Source organism: Macaca mulatta, chromosome 15 (assembly GCF_049350105.2).
Source record: "Macaca mulatta isolate MMU2019108-1 chromosome 15, T2T-MMU8v2.0, whole genome shotgun sequence".
Taxonomy (NCBI): Eukaryota; Metazoa; Chordata; class Mammalia; order Primates; family Cercopithecidae; genus Macaca; species Macaca mulatta.
In genome coordinates, this window is record NC_133420.1 from 62944607 (window position 1) to 62958606 (window position 14000).

A 14000-nucleotide genomic window follows, 5' to 3' on the forward strand; every position below is an offset into this window, starting at 1 on the left:
TGATCCTCCTGTTACTCTAACCCTTTCAGGTAATAGCTGATCATCCAAGGTTTGAGGATGGCATCCAAGTAACTGTTGAATTCTTTCACCTTTCAACATGCTCCTCTCTTCCCTCCAGACCCTTATAATCAAACCTATTTCTAGAGATGAGAGTTTTGAGGTATGGACCCCACCTTTAACAAGCACTAGGTTAAAGCCCAGACCAGACCTTCCAGATACCTCAAACCATTCACCCGTTGGGGGCATGAACTCTTCCCCTAGGCCCTCCTGCATAGTGGTAAGGCTTCTCCTTGTAGGTTATCTGAAGATCCAGGACGGATAAAGAAGCACTCTGAACAGTTGATGGTGCTGGATCCTCTATTTGAATACGAGGTACTCTGCCTTTTGGCTTCTGGTTGACCAGATGTCTCTGTAGCCACCACCTGGCCATCAGGTTTTCCTAGAGCAGGCTTGCACTCTTTCTTCCAAGTCCTTATTCTGAGGCCCTTCCAATCTCCACTATCCTAGATTCTCTGTATTCCAGTCTAATTTTCCTGTCTAATCCATTTTATTTGAAGTTTCCTTAGCTTCTTACCATTTTCCCAACAACATCATCAAGTCACCTGGGTTCTGAGGATCTGTATCCCCACTGATGCCAGAATAGACAGACCTTCTCAGGGTTCAGCAGTCACACTTGCATGTTAACCACTGCCATCAGCTCACCCTGCTCCAGATGCCACATTACAAAGTCAAACATCGAAGGCACTGAATCACATCATTTTAATACATTAACCTTCAGGCTCTTGCTTACTCTTTGATTACTCCAAATACTGTTAGACGTGGCAGTGGGGGCAGGACATTTTGCCATGGTAGTGAACAGGAATTCTGTGAAAGATAGTTCTTGCAATAAACTTACTCTCCAAAGAAAGGTGCCTCATAACACCTTACACTCCAAAACAGTACCCAACGCTCTGGAAATACCAATGAATATAGGACTTAATATCATAGTACCTTCATTTCAGTCACTTTTCCAGAGTCTCCCATACCTTTCCCACAGCTTCTTTCAGTTCCTTTAACTCAGAAACAAACTAAATCTCTGCCAAGGTTCACCCCAAATCCTGATGTAGAGCCTGCTGGATGAGTATTGGGCCAGCCAGGAAAAGCTCCAGCTAGAGTACATCTACCTAGGAAAAGAGCAGTGAAGTTGCATCTGTATCCGTACCACAGTCTAGAGAGGCACACTCCACACTTACTGCAGTTGGCTCTGCCCTGACACTTGGCAACAGGCACCCCAGATCTGTTGCATAATACAAAAACTCACAACAACAAAAAAACTACTAATACTACCACCTGATATCCAGATGTCTTGATCATTTTTATCTTTGTGGTTTCTAAAAGATCATTGTATCTACTATCTTATTTGACATTCATTATGAAGATGAGAAAATTGATGGTTAGGAAACAGGTAAGCTCTCCAAAAGAGATTTTAGATATCTGAGATTTTATAGATAGTAAGCGGGAGTCAGAACTAGAAGCTAAGTCTTCAGACTCCTTGCACAGTGCTTTCTGCTACTCTCTGCTAAATCTGCTCTTCAGTGCAGCTTCACCATTTGTTTGAAGAAGGGTCCCAGGATATATCTTTATTCAAATATATGTATACATATCTCAAAGTCAATGATAATTATTAATAAATCATCAGGGCTGGGCTTGGTAGCTCACACCTGTAATCCTCTTTGGAGAAGAGGGAAAGAATTGGAAAAGTTGTATTTTTTTTTTCAGGAAGCTTATGGGACAACCTAAATAAATAAATTCAGATATACTTAAATTACATCATTTTTTAAGACTATCACAGAATCTCACTAGTTTGTAAAGAGATTAGTTTCACAATTATTAATAAATATTTGCATTATAAATCATTACAAAGAATAGGATTTTCTTTTTTTAATGATATAATGCTGTAGGCCCTATATTACATAAAACAGAAAGTTCTTTAAAATGCATGAAATTACAGAGGAATTTCTTTTTTTTTTTTTTTTTTTTTGAGACGGAGTCTCGCTCTGTCGCCCAGGCTGGAGTGCAGTGGCCGGATCTCAGCTCACAGCAAGCTCCGCCTCCCGGGTTCACGCCATTCTCCCGCCTCAGCCTCCCGAGTAACTGGGACTACAGGCGCCCGCCACCTCGCCCGGCTAGTTTTTTGTATTTTTTTTAGTAGAGACGGGGTTTCACCGTGTTAGCCAGGATGGTCTCGATCTCCTGACCTCGTGATCCACCCGTCTCGGCCTCCCAAAGTGCTGGGATTACAGGCTTGAGCCACCGCGCCCGGCCTCGATTATTTTCTTAGTAGGCTCTATTCTTATTCAGAGGAAAACACTCTGAACTTGTTACTTTAACAAATAAGAATCACATAACACTCAACTGTAGTAAATACACAGTAATCTGGTCTGAATTGGTGAAGTTTTCCTATACTTCAACAGTTTGCGTAAGATTACCGCTATAAAAAGGCAATGTCTTCATAAATATCATATATAACCATGCTTTCATATATGGTACAATTTCAGGAGAGAGGTAGAAGTTCTATTTCTGGTATAAGAAAGAACATGGACTTTGGAGCCTGCCATACTTGGTTCCAATCCAAAGTTATTTGACCTTGAGAGTTATTACTTTGCCTCCCTGAGCTTGAGCTTCCTCTTCTGTAAAAAGGGACACCATCTACCTGGCAGAGTTAATGTAAAGATTAATGAGCTAATATGTATAATATGCAGAGTTGTTATATTTACCTAAATCAGGGGTCAGCAAACTTTTTCTGTAAAGGTTCAAATAGTAAAATACTTTATACTTCGCAGGTCATCAAGCAGCCCTTTCTCTTGTCAGGTAGCTTTGAGTTGTCTCTGAAAGCTTTTTAGTGTGAGCTCAAGTTTAATGTGATTCAACTTTATGAGCATCTGCTGAGCCTCTGATGTGTTCCACACTCTACTACATGCTGGAAACACAAAGATGAGTAAGATACAATCTCTACCTCCAACTTCTCACTGGACTTAACTCAGCCTGTGTGATGGTTAATACTGAGTGTCAACTTGATTGGACTGATGGATGCAAAGTATTGATCCTGGGTGTGTCTGTGAGGGTGTTGCCAAAGGAGATTAACATTTGAGACAGTGGGTTGGGAAAGGCAGACCCACACTTAATCTGGGTTGGTACCATCTAATCAGCTGCCAGTGCAGCTAGAATATAAAGCAGGCAGAAAAACATGAAAAGACTACACTGGCCTAGCCTTCCAGCGTACCTCTTTCTCCTGTGCTGGATGCTTCCTGCCCTTGAACATCAGACTCCAACTTCTTCAGTTTGGGGACTCAGACTGGCTGTCCTTGCTCCTCAGCCAGGAGATAGCCTATTGTGAGACCTTGTGATTGTGTGAGTTAATACTTAATAAACTCAATACTTAATTAAGTTAATTAAGTTAATAATTAATAAATTTAATAATACTAAACTTAATACTATATATCTCTCTCTATATATATATCCTATTAGTTCTGTCCCTCTAGAGAACCCCAATACAGCCTGCTAAAACAAGTCTCATAATCTCCCGTACATGACAGTCATTTAGATATTTGAGGGTAATGCCCTGAGTTTTCTCAGGTTCCAAACGCTTAATTTCTTCAACTGTAAGTTCCCTTATCATCTCTTCATACTGCCTTCCTCTGGATGTAAAATCCCTAAATGCCCTACAAAGAAGCCTAGGTGTGGCTGGCCAGTGGATGATGAGGCAGACTTACAACTGTGCAGATTTAGTTTAGTGCCAGCAACCTGATCATATTTGCCTCTTAGGAACTAGCCCAGCTCACTTGTCTAACTCATATCTATATTCCTTTAATTTTCCAAGTGATTCTATAGAATTAGAATTAAATGATAGGTTTTAGATGACATGGCAACCATTGATGTTTTATTTTCCTTAAAGAAAATATTTAGGCCAGGGGTGGTGGCTCATGCCTGTAATCCCAGCACTTTGGGAGGCCGAGGTAGGGGGATCACCTGAGGTCAGGAGTTCCAGACCAGCCTGGCCAACATGGTGACACCCCGTCTCTACTAAAAGAAAACTACAAAAATTAGCCAGGCACGGTCGTGTGCACCTGTACTCCCAGCTACTCTGGAGGCTGAGGCATGAGAATTGCTTGAATCCGAGAGGCGGAGGTTGCAGTGAGCCGAGATTGCACCACTACACTCCAGCCTGGGTGACAGAGACTCTGTCTAAAAAAAAAAAGAAAAAAAAAAAAAAGAAGAAAGAAAGAAAGAAAAGATTTAGCCTAACTAGCAGAGTACCTATTTTTACTTGATCCAGCCTGATGGTTAGTAGAATAGCATTTGTCAGCTGAATTGATGTGATTAACTAAAAAATGTATAAAATTGATTTGAAAACTTCTACCTATCCACTAATAAGTAACAAATTCACAGCTCCAGCTGCCATCTCTCTCTTGAGTTCTAAATAAGTGATTCTTTCCGCATATCAGAAATTCCCACCTGGATGTTATAGGTATCTCAAACTCAGGGTGTACAAAAGTAAACTTAATCTCAATTCTCTAAAATAGATCCCTCTCCTGTTTTATTAGTCCATCGTGGTAAATGGCTTGCCTATCCACCTGGATGTCTGAGTCAGCAACATCAGTGCATTCTTCATTCCACCATCTCATTCCCCTTTGACAACTAAACACTTCCTAAAATCTGATAATTCTACCCATCTCCTGGATTTGTCTCACACATGTATCCTTTATGCATTTCATAAACTGCAGGTTGCAACTAATCAATGTATCATGAAATAAACTGAGTAAGCTTTAATCTGCATATTTAAGAATAAGAGACTTCTCCCTCAAAATAGGATAGAATAGTTTGTGGCAGATTAACGCTCCTGCAAAGAACTAGAAAAAAATGGATTAAAATATGTTTGTTCAAACCACTATGGAAAACAGTATGGACATTCATTGAAGAACCAAAAGTAGAACTACCATTTGATTCGGCAATCCCATGGGGTATCTACCCAAAGGAAAAGAAGTAATATGAAAAAGACACATGCACACACGTTTATAGTAGCACAATTCGCAATTGCAAAGATACAGAATCAACATAAGTGCCCATCAACCAACCAGTGGATAAAGAAAATGTGGTATATATACACCATGGGATACTACTCAGCCACAAAAAGGAATGAAATGTCTTTTGCAGCAACCTGGATGGAGCTAGAGGCCATTATTCTAAATAAAGTAACTCAGGAATGGAAAACCAAATATATGTTCTCACTTATAAGTGGGAGCTAAGCGCCAGGTGCAGTGGCTCACGCCTGTAATCCCAGAACTTTGGGAGGCTGAGGCGGGCGGATCACGAGGTCAGGAGATCGAGACCATCCTGGTTAACACGGTGAAACCCCGTCTCTACTAAAAATACAAAAAATTAGCCGGGCGTGGTGGCAGGTGCCTGTAGTCCCATCTACTCGGGAGGCTGAGGCAAGAGAATGGAGTGAACCTGGGAGACGGAGCTTGCAGTGAGCCGAGATCCCGCCACTGCACTCCAGCTGGGCGACAGAGTGAGACTCCGTCTCAAAATAAAAAATAAAAAAATAGAGGGCCGGGCGCGGTGGCTCAAGCCTGTAATCCCAGCACTTTGGGAGGCCGAGACGGGCAGATCACGAGGTCAGCAGATCGAGACCATCCTGGCAAACACGGTGAAACCCCGTCTCTATTAAATACAAAAAACTAGCCGGGCGAGGTGGCGGGCGCCTGTAGTCCCAGCTACTTGGGAGGCTGAGGCCGGAGAATGGCGTGAACCCGGGAGGCGGAGCTTGCTGTGAGCTGAGATCCGGCCACTGCACTCCAGCTGGGCGAAAGAGCGAGACTCCGTCTCAAAAAAATAAAAATAAAAATAAAAATAAAAAAATAAAAAAATAAAAATAAATAAAAACAATACATAAGTATGACTGCAGATTAGACACAACAAGACGACAAAGTTAATGAGCTAGAAGACATGTTAGTAAGTAAACTGAAGCACACAAAGGGTGGAAAACATACAAAAGGGAATAAAAGTATGTGAGACACAAGGAAAAGGTTTAACTTACACGTTAAGTGGAGCCTCAGAAGGAAGAATAGACCAGAAGCAGTATTTGAAGAGATAACAGTAAAGAATTTTTCAAAACTGAGAAAAGACATCAACATAAAGATTCAAGTCTCTCAACAAACTCCAACCAGCATAAATTCCAGAAAACAAAACAAACAAAAAAATGTACATCAAAGTCAACCTACTGAAAACCAGAAACAAATAAAAATAATTTTTTAAGCAGTCAGAAGAAAAGAAACATTACCTTCAAAGAAGCAACAATAAAACTGACAGCTGATTTCTCAAAACAAATGATTGAAACCAGAAGACAATGCTATGACATAGTGAAATGGTAGTTGTAAATTCAACTATATGATTACATTAAAAGTAAATTGGTCGTAATTTACTATATGAACAAATTTAAGAGAAAACCCATGGCTGGGCGTGGTGGCTCACACCTGTAATCCCAGCACTTTGGGACGCTCAGGTGAGCGGATCATGAGGTCAGATAGGGACCATCCTGGCGAACATGGTGAAACCCTGTCTCTACTGAAAATACAAAAAAAATTAGCTGGGCGTGGTGGCAGCTGCCTGTAGTCCCTGCTTCTTGGGAAGCTGAGGCAGGAGAATGGCGTGAACCCGGGAGGCAGCAGAGCTTGCAGTGAGCGGAGATCGCGCCACTGTACTCCAGCCTGGGCAGCAGAGCGAGACTCCATCTCAAAAAAAAAAAAAAAAAAAAAAGGAGAAAACCCATGTAATCATCTTGAAACAGAAAAAGGATATGACAAAATTCAGCATTCATTCATGAACAAAAATCTGAACAAACTAGGAATAGAAGGGCTCTTCATTGAACGGATGGCAAACATCTATGAAAAACCCAGTTAACATCATACCTAATGGTAAAAGAATTATTCTTACCCCATAAGATCAGGAACAAAGCAGGAATGTCTTCTCTCACCACCTTTATTCAACATCATACTGGAGGTCTTTGCCAATGTGATATGGTAAGAATAAGAAATAAAAGGCACAAAATTTGAAAAGGAAATAAAATGGCTTTATTCACAAATGATGACATAACTATTTACATAGAAAATCCTTAAGAATCTACCAAAAAAAGCTACTAGAATTACTAGTGAGTTTAGGAAAGTTGCAAAATACAACGCCAATATATAAAACCCAATTGTATTTCTATAATGAACAATTAGAAATTGAAATTTTAAAAACACCAGTTCAAAGGCATCAAAAACACATGGGAGGCACTGATGAGACAAATTAAAGACGACCAAATACCACATTGACGAATCAAAAGAATCAATATTTTTCCTGATATGACTTAGAAAAAGAATCAGGCCAGGCACGGTGGCTCCATGCCTGTAATCCCAGCACTTTGGGAGGCCAATGTGGGCAGATTATTTGAGGTCAGGAGTTTAAGACCAGCCTGGCCAACATGGTGAAACCCTGGCTCTACTAAAAATGCAAAAATTAGCTGGGTGTGATGGCACGTGCCTGTAGTCCCAGCTACTCAGGAGGCTGAGGGAGGAGAATCACTTGAACCCAGGAGGCGAAGGTTGCAGTGAGCCGAGATCGTGCCACTGCACTCCAGCCTGGGCAACAGAGGGAGACTCTGTCTCAAAAAGAAAACAAAACAAAAAAACCTCATATGTGCTAGTAACTGTTGGTAGTTCCTTCTACAAACATACACTGACCACAGGATCCATTAATTCCATTCCTGGATATTTACCTAAGTGAAATGAAAACACATGCATACATCAAAACCTGCACACGGATGATTATAGCAGAATAAAACCCCAAAAGTAAAAACTCAAAAGTACTTCAACTGGTGAATAAACACATTTTGGTATATCCAATTGACTACTGTCAACAATATTATTCAAACTATTATTTAACAATAAAAAATGAGCTACTAATATAGACAACCACATGGATAAGTCTCAAAATCATCATGCTAAATGAAAAGAAGTTATACCCAAAAGTCCCACGTAGTAAATGATTCCACTTATATAATACTCTGGAAAAAAAACGAAACTATAGAGATGGAAGTCCTATCAGTGATTGTAAGAGCCTGGGAGAAGGAAGGATTGTCTAAAAAAAAGCAAGATGAAACTTTTTAGGGTGATGGAAACATTCCAATCTCAACTATGGTGGTAGTTACACAACTACAAATATTCATCGAAACTCATCAAAGTGTACACCTAAAAAGAGTAAATTCCACCATATGTAAATTACATCTCAATAAGCCTGATCCCCCAAAAGGATTTTAATTTTAAAGTAAATGTACTAAAGAACTCCAATTTAGGTCGGGCACGGTGGCTCAAGCCTGTAATCCCAGCACTTTGGGAGGCCGAGACGGGCGGATCACGAGGTCAGGAGATCGAGACCAGCCTGGCTAACACGGTGAAACCCCGTCTCTACTAAAAATACAAAAAAAAAAAACTAGCCGGGCGAGGTGGCGGGCGCCTGTAGTCCCAGCTATTTGGGAGGCTGAGGCAGGAGAATGGCGTAAACCTGGGAGGCAGAGCTTGTAGTGAGCTGAGATCTGGCCACTGCACTCCAGCCTGGGTGACAGAGCGAGACTGTGTCTAAAAAAAAAAAAAAAAAAAAAAAGAACTCCAATTTAAAGATTACAATTGTCAGAGTAGACATTTATAAGAGAAAATGGAATATGCTGTCACTTAGTAAGGCTAAGCAGTGCTTCATATATGTTTATATGTGATGGATCCTAAAGTCATTAGGGAAACGTAAATTAAAAGCAAATGAGATAGATACTACTAGTGCACTACAAGTGCTTCCATCACTTGTACTTGTTTCTTGCTGTGGCTAGTGGTGAAAAACTTCTGAGAATCACTATTTCAAACCACACCACTTCCCATAGGGAAAAATTAATCATACTTTTATATTTCATAAAAATAGGTAAATTGGACTTCAGAAAATTAAAAACTTTTGTTCTTCAAAATACACGATCAAGAAAGTTAAGCCCACAGAATGGAAAAAACATTTGCATATCATATATCATATATATTATCATATATCTGGTAACAGACATATCTAGAATATATAAAGAACTCTTACAATTCAACAATAAAAACATAATCCAATTTAAAATGTGCAAAGGATCTGAATAGACATTTCTCCAAGAAAGATATACAAATGGCTAAAAGCATATTAAAAGCTGCTCTATATCATTAATCATTAGGGAAAAGACAATCAAAACCACAATGACATACCACTTCACACCCTCTAGGATGACTAAAATTAAAAAGACAGATAACAAGTGTTTGATAGAATGCGGAAAAGTTAGAACCCTCATACATCACTGGTGGGATCATAAAATGGTGCAGTGGCTTTGGAAAAACAGTTTGATAGTTCCTCAAAATGTTAAATGACCCAGCAATTCCACTCCTAGGTATACATACAAGAGAAATGAAAACATGTCCACACAAAAGTTGTTTATATACAAGCATTCACAGCAGCATTCATAATAGCCAAGTGAAAACAATCCAAATGTCTATCAAGTGATAAATAGTGATATATCCATACAATGGAATATTATTCAGCTATAAAAGGAAGTACTGATATATGCTACAACATTACAAATCTTGAATATGTTATGCTAAGTAAAAGTAACTAAACCCCAAAGGTCTCATATTGTATGATTCCATTTATATGAACCATTTATATGAATTTGCACACCAGTCAAATTCATAGAGAGAGAAAGTAGGTAAGTGGTGGCCAGGGGCTGGGGTGTGGGGAAAGGGGAGTAACTGCTAACAAGTATGGGGCTTCTTTTTGAGATAATAAAAATGTTCTAAAATGACATTGTGGTGATGGTTGCACAACTATGAATATACTTTTTTTTTTTTTTTTTTTTGAGACGGAGTTTCACTGTCACCCAGGCTGGAGTGCAGTGGCACAATCTCGGCACACTGCAACCTCCGCCTCTCAGGTTCAAGTGATTTTCCTGTCTCTGCCTCCCAAGTAGGTGGGATTACAGCCACATGCCACCACACCTGGATACTTTTTTGTGTTTTCAGTAGAGACGGGGTTTCAACATGTTGGCCAGGCTGGTCTCAAACTCCTGACCTCAGGTGATCCACCCACCTCGGCCTCCCAAAGTGCTGAGATTACAAGCATAAACCATGGCGCCCAGACTGAATATACTTTTAAAACCCCACTGAATTGTACAGGCTTTAAAGGAGTAAATCTTATGACATATGAATTACATCGCAATAAAGCTGTTGTTAAAAAATTAAAAATCCTTTGACAGCTCTCCTTTGCCAAAAAACTTATTTTAATGGGGCATTCAAGTACTTTCATGACTTACTTCCATCTAAACTTTGAAACTCATCTACTGTCATTTCCCGCTTCCACCCCAAACACATAATGACATTTTATAACTCCCTGTCTTTGCACATATTGTTCTCTCAAAAATGTCATGTCCCAAGCTGAGGTGGTGGCTCATGCCTGTAATCCCAGCACTCTGGAAGGCTGAAGTGGGAGGACTGCTTGAGATCAAGAGTTTTGAGATCAGCCTGGGCAGCATAGTGAGACCCTGTCTGTACAAAAAATAAAAAAATTTTCTGGGTGTGGTGACACATGCCCGTACTACCAGCTACTTGGGAGGCTGAAGCAGGAAGACTGCTTGAGCCCAGGAGGTCGAGGCTGCAGTGAGTTGAGATCACGCTACTGCACTCCAGCCTGGGAGAGTGAGACTGAGTCTCAGAAAAAAGAAAAGAAAAGAAAAGAAAAAAGTCACACTCCTCACTCTTCTCTTTCTGCTGAACTCCTATATATCCTTCAATGACAAATGCTGTTTCTTTCAAGAATTCATTTCTAACTCCATGCAAAGTGGGTCAGTCCTGCTATGCTACAAATACATCTGTCCCTGCTAACAGACTCTGAAATCCTTGGGTTTACTAGACAGTAGTAGCTTCAGCCTGAGGACCTAAAGCTTGTAAGTACTTAGTAAACATTTATTGAATAAATGAATGACAAAACATTCCCTTCACTACTGACCAGAAGGAGTGCTATTTTTCCTCCAACTAGTTTAATTGGTGAAATCCATACCAATATAACTTGAGTTCTAGCCTTTAGAGACTAATAAAATGAAATAAAAATACAAATTTGGGGCCAACATTGAGACTTAGGGAAATTACCATAAAGTAACATTTCAGGGGGGGTTCATAGTTTGGATACTTATCATTTGTTGACCAAACATACTTACTGAAGTCAATACTCTTTTATTCAACATATTAAATGTGTTGTTTAACTTTGGTAACCACAGCTGTGACTTAGTTAACGATCACAATAAATCCTACTTAAATCAGAGACAGGAAAAAATTATGCAAATGAATTCTTATCTGTTTTTCTGCCCAAGGCATATTTGATAACAGATAAAACATACTCCAAATAGTCTCTACTTAATAGTCAGGAAGCCATTTGAGGTTTTATTTGGATCAAAATCAAATACAAAGAAGAGAAGCCTGCTATATTCACAAATGGTTTTATTTCAGAAAGAAATTACACATTAAAAAGAGACATAGTTAAGAGCTTACATTCACATATGGAAGTGAATCTAAGAAAGTCAACAATTATTAATATACAAAACCACATGATTAAAAAAGACAGTAACAGATAATGACAGATGGGCTTGACTTAGATTCATCCACAAAATAATCTTTTGTTTAAAAACAAAAAGATATTGGTCTTAAGATAGCTCTTTAGAAACAAGTTGGTAGTTCCAATGAACTTTAAAATCAAAGCGATCATAACAGTCTTTATGTAGCTGTATCACACCCACACTCATCCGGCAGGATGGAAGAATCCATCAATTATACCTTGCAGCTAGATAGGATGTCTTCCACTAATCTCTTGTAAACCCAGGCATCGCCCTTAAGCCGCTGCCTCCTGATACCCACCACATCCGGTTTTTGAAGCTGGCACACTTCTAGTTCAAATTGCATTGTCACTTTGCCAAAATCTGACTGTGTTTGACACTTCAGTGTATAACTGCAAAAAACAAGATAAGAAGCTAGTTAGTAGGAGAACCATATTCTATATAAGAGTTTTCTAAGCCTCGAGGAGGCCAGTGGAGGAAATGAACCATTATTTCATATTAAGCAAAGTATTACTGTTTACAGTTTCCAAATGACCTAACTATGCTTTAGTAATAGAGTATGACTGGTGTTTTCCCAGAAGCTGAACTAGGATCCTAAGAATAAGCATGAAAAGGCTTTATTAGAATTCGCCCTTGCTCCAAAGAAAAGCCCCTATTTCATAGCTATACATGCCATTCATGCTCAAGAAATCTGGCATTCTTTACGTAACCCTTTCAACAGTGTAATCCGCAAACACTGGGCATTTCCACAACATTCACAACAAAGGAAAGTGCAAGAAAGATAATATTTCATATGTGTGAGCCTTGTCAGAAACTTCTGTCTTTCATATAAATAAAGCTGAAGCCACTAACCTGTCAGAAAGGCACGTGTTTCTGAGGTTTTTCTAATTAGTAATAAGAGGTTATGATCATCACATCACTTTATGGCAGAAAGAATAGCAGAAGAAAAAGCCCAAGGAAATGATATATTTCCATAACTGAAATGTATAGCATTTATAGCTAGAACTGCCGCATTATCTACTCTGAGAATGGAAAGGCCCAGTCAAAATGAAGCCTGAAACTCATCTTAAGACATATGTATGACCCTGAAAACTTGGATAAATTTAATTCATGTAAATAATTTTTAATTAGTTTACATTCTATTTTAGAGTTTTGTCTTACTAATCTTCAATAAATAGAACTGATTTTAAGCTTCAATTCCCTAAATACTTAAGGGTTCCTGATTAGGTGCTGTTCCGCAGATGTGTGGAGAAGTTACATTGTTTCTGTTACGCACTTTTTTCTGTTTCACACTGTTATGTACCAAAATATTCTTTTTCTTAGTAACTTAGTCATGTGTTTTGGGAAAGAGGCTTGATCTTTCAAAAATAAGCAGTCAACATCAGAAATGCCAAAAGGAGCACCCTGTAGTTAAGATTCTTGACAGGAAGATGAGGCATAGAACAATTTAGTCACATGTTAGAGAACAGATCATTGAGAGGCCTGTGACAGAGATATGCCCAGAGGCTCCTAAGCCCCAAGCATGAAGAAGAGATCAGAGTGGGAGAGACGTGTTCTAATGAAGCCTGAGAGGAATGCCAGGGTTCATAGAAGGAATGCTTGCCAACATTTACAGGTAAGTAAAAAGTAAAATTATATCTGTACAAGAATGTTTCTTAAAATCTTACTCTATATTGACTATTCTATTTACATGTTTAAATCCATGCATGTCTCTACTGGCTGCTTTAATAAAGAAATTTTAAAGGGAAATAATTGAATGGAAATGCTTAGAAATATGGCCATCTTGGGTAACCAGAAGAGGCCTGGCTATTGAGACCAGGAGATCATAACCAAGGAGCTTTTGATGGCAGTTCCTTCAAAAGGAGAGAAATAAGGTGAAAAAACTTCCTAAAGCACTGAAAATCCAGCCCTGAAAAACAGCCAGTCATGAAGAGAAGGATTCTATATAAATCCCTGATTTGTTTGAAATGTCTCACAAATTTAATTATAATGTATAAATATTATTGTAAAGCAGAAAATCAAAGGAAAATAGAGGATCTACAAGAAAGCCAGAAGAATTTTGAATTTTCCTATTTTGAAATAAAAAGTCTAACTTTGAAAGTGGAACAATATCTATGCTTCTAAAACTTTTATAGCTTGAACCAAACAAAAGAGAATAAATTATAAGCAATAACACTACCTTAAAAGCTTTTGGAATGAGGTGGGAGAAATATATTTTTTCTAAAGCAGAGAGGTGGGGAGATCAACTCCTATTTTCCCTTTTTTTTTTGAGACAGAGTCTCGCTCTGTCACCCACGCTGGAGTACAG

General features: G+C 39.1%; 1 protein-coding gene across 16 annotated transcripts in view; it reads right to left on the reverse strand.

Annotated features, from left to right (window-relative positions):
* Window positions 1–11562: 11562 nt before the first annotated feature.
* Window positions 11563–14000, reverse strand: part of MELK (maternal embryonic leucine zipper kinase) — a 121239-nt gene continuing 118801 nt past the window's right edge. For all 16 annotated transcript variants that reach the window (XM_077965703.1, XM_077965710.1, XM_077965713.1 and 13 more), the window contains one exon: window positions 11563–12084. In XM_077965703.1, the coding sequence (XP_077821829.1) occupies window positions 11907–12084 (178 nt within the window). In that variant the 3' untranslated portion in view covers window positions 11563–11906. The remainder of the gene's footprint in view (window positions 12085–14000) is intronic.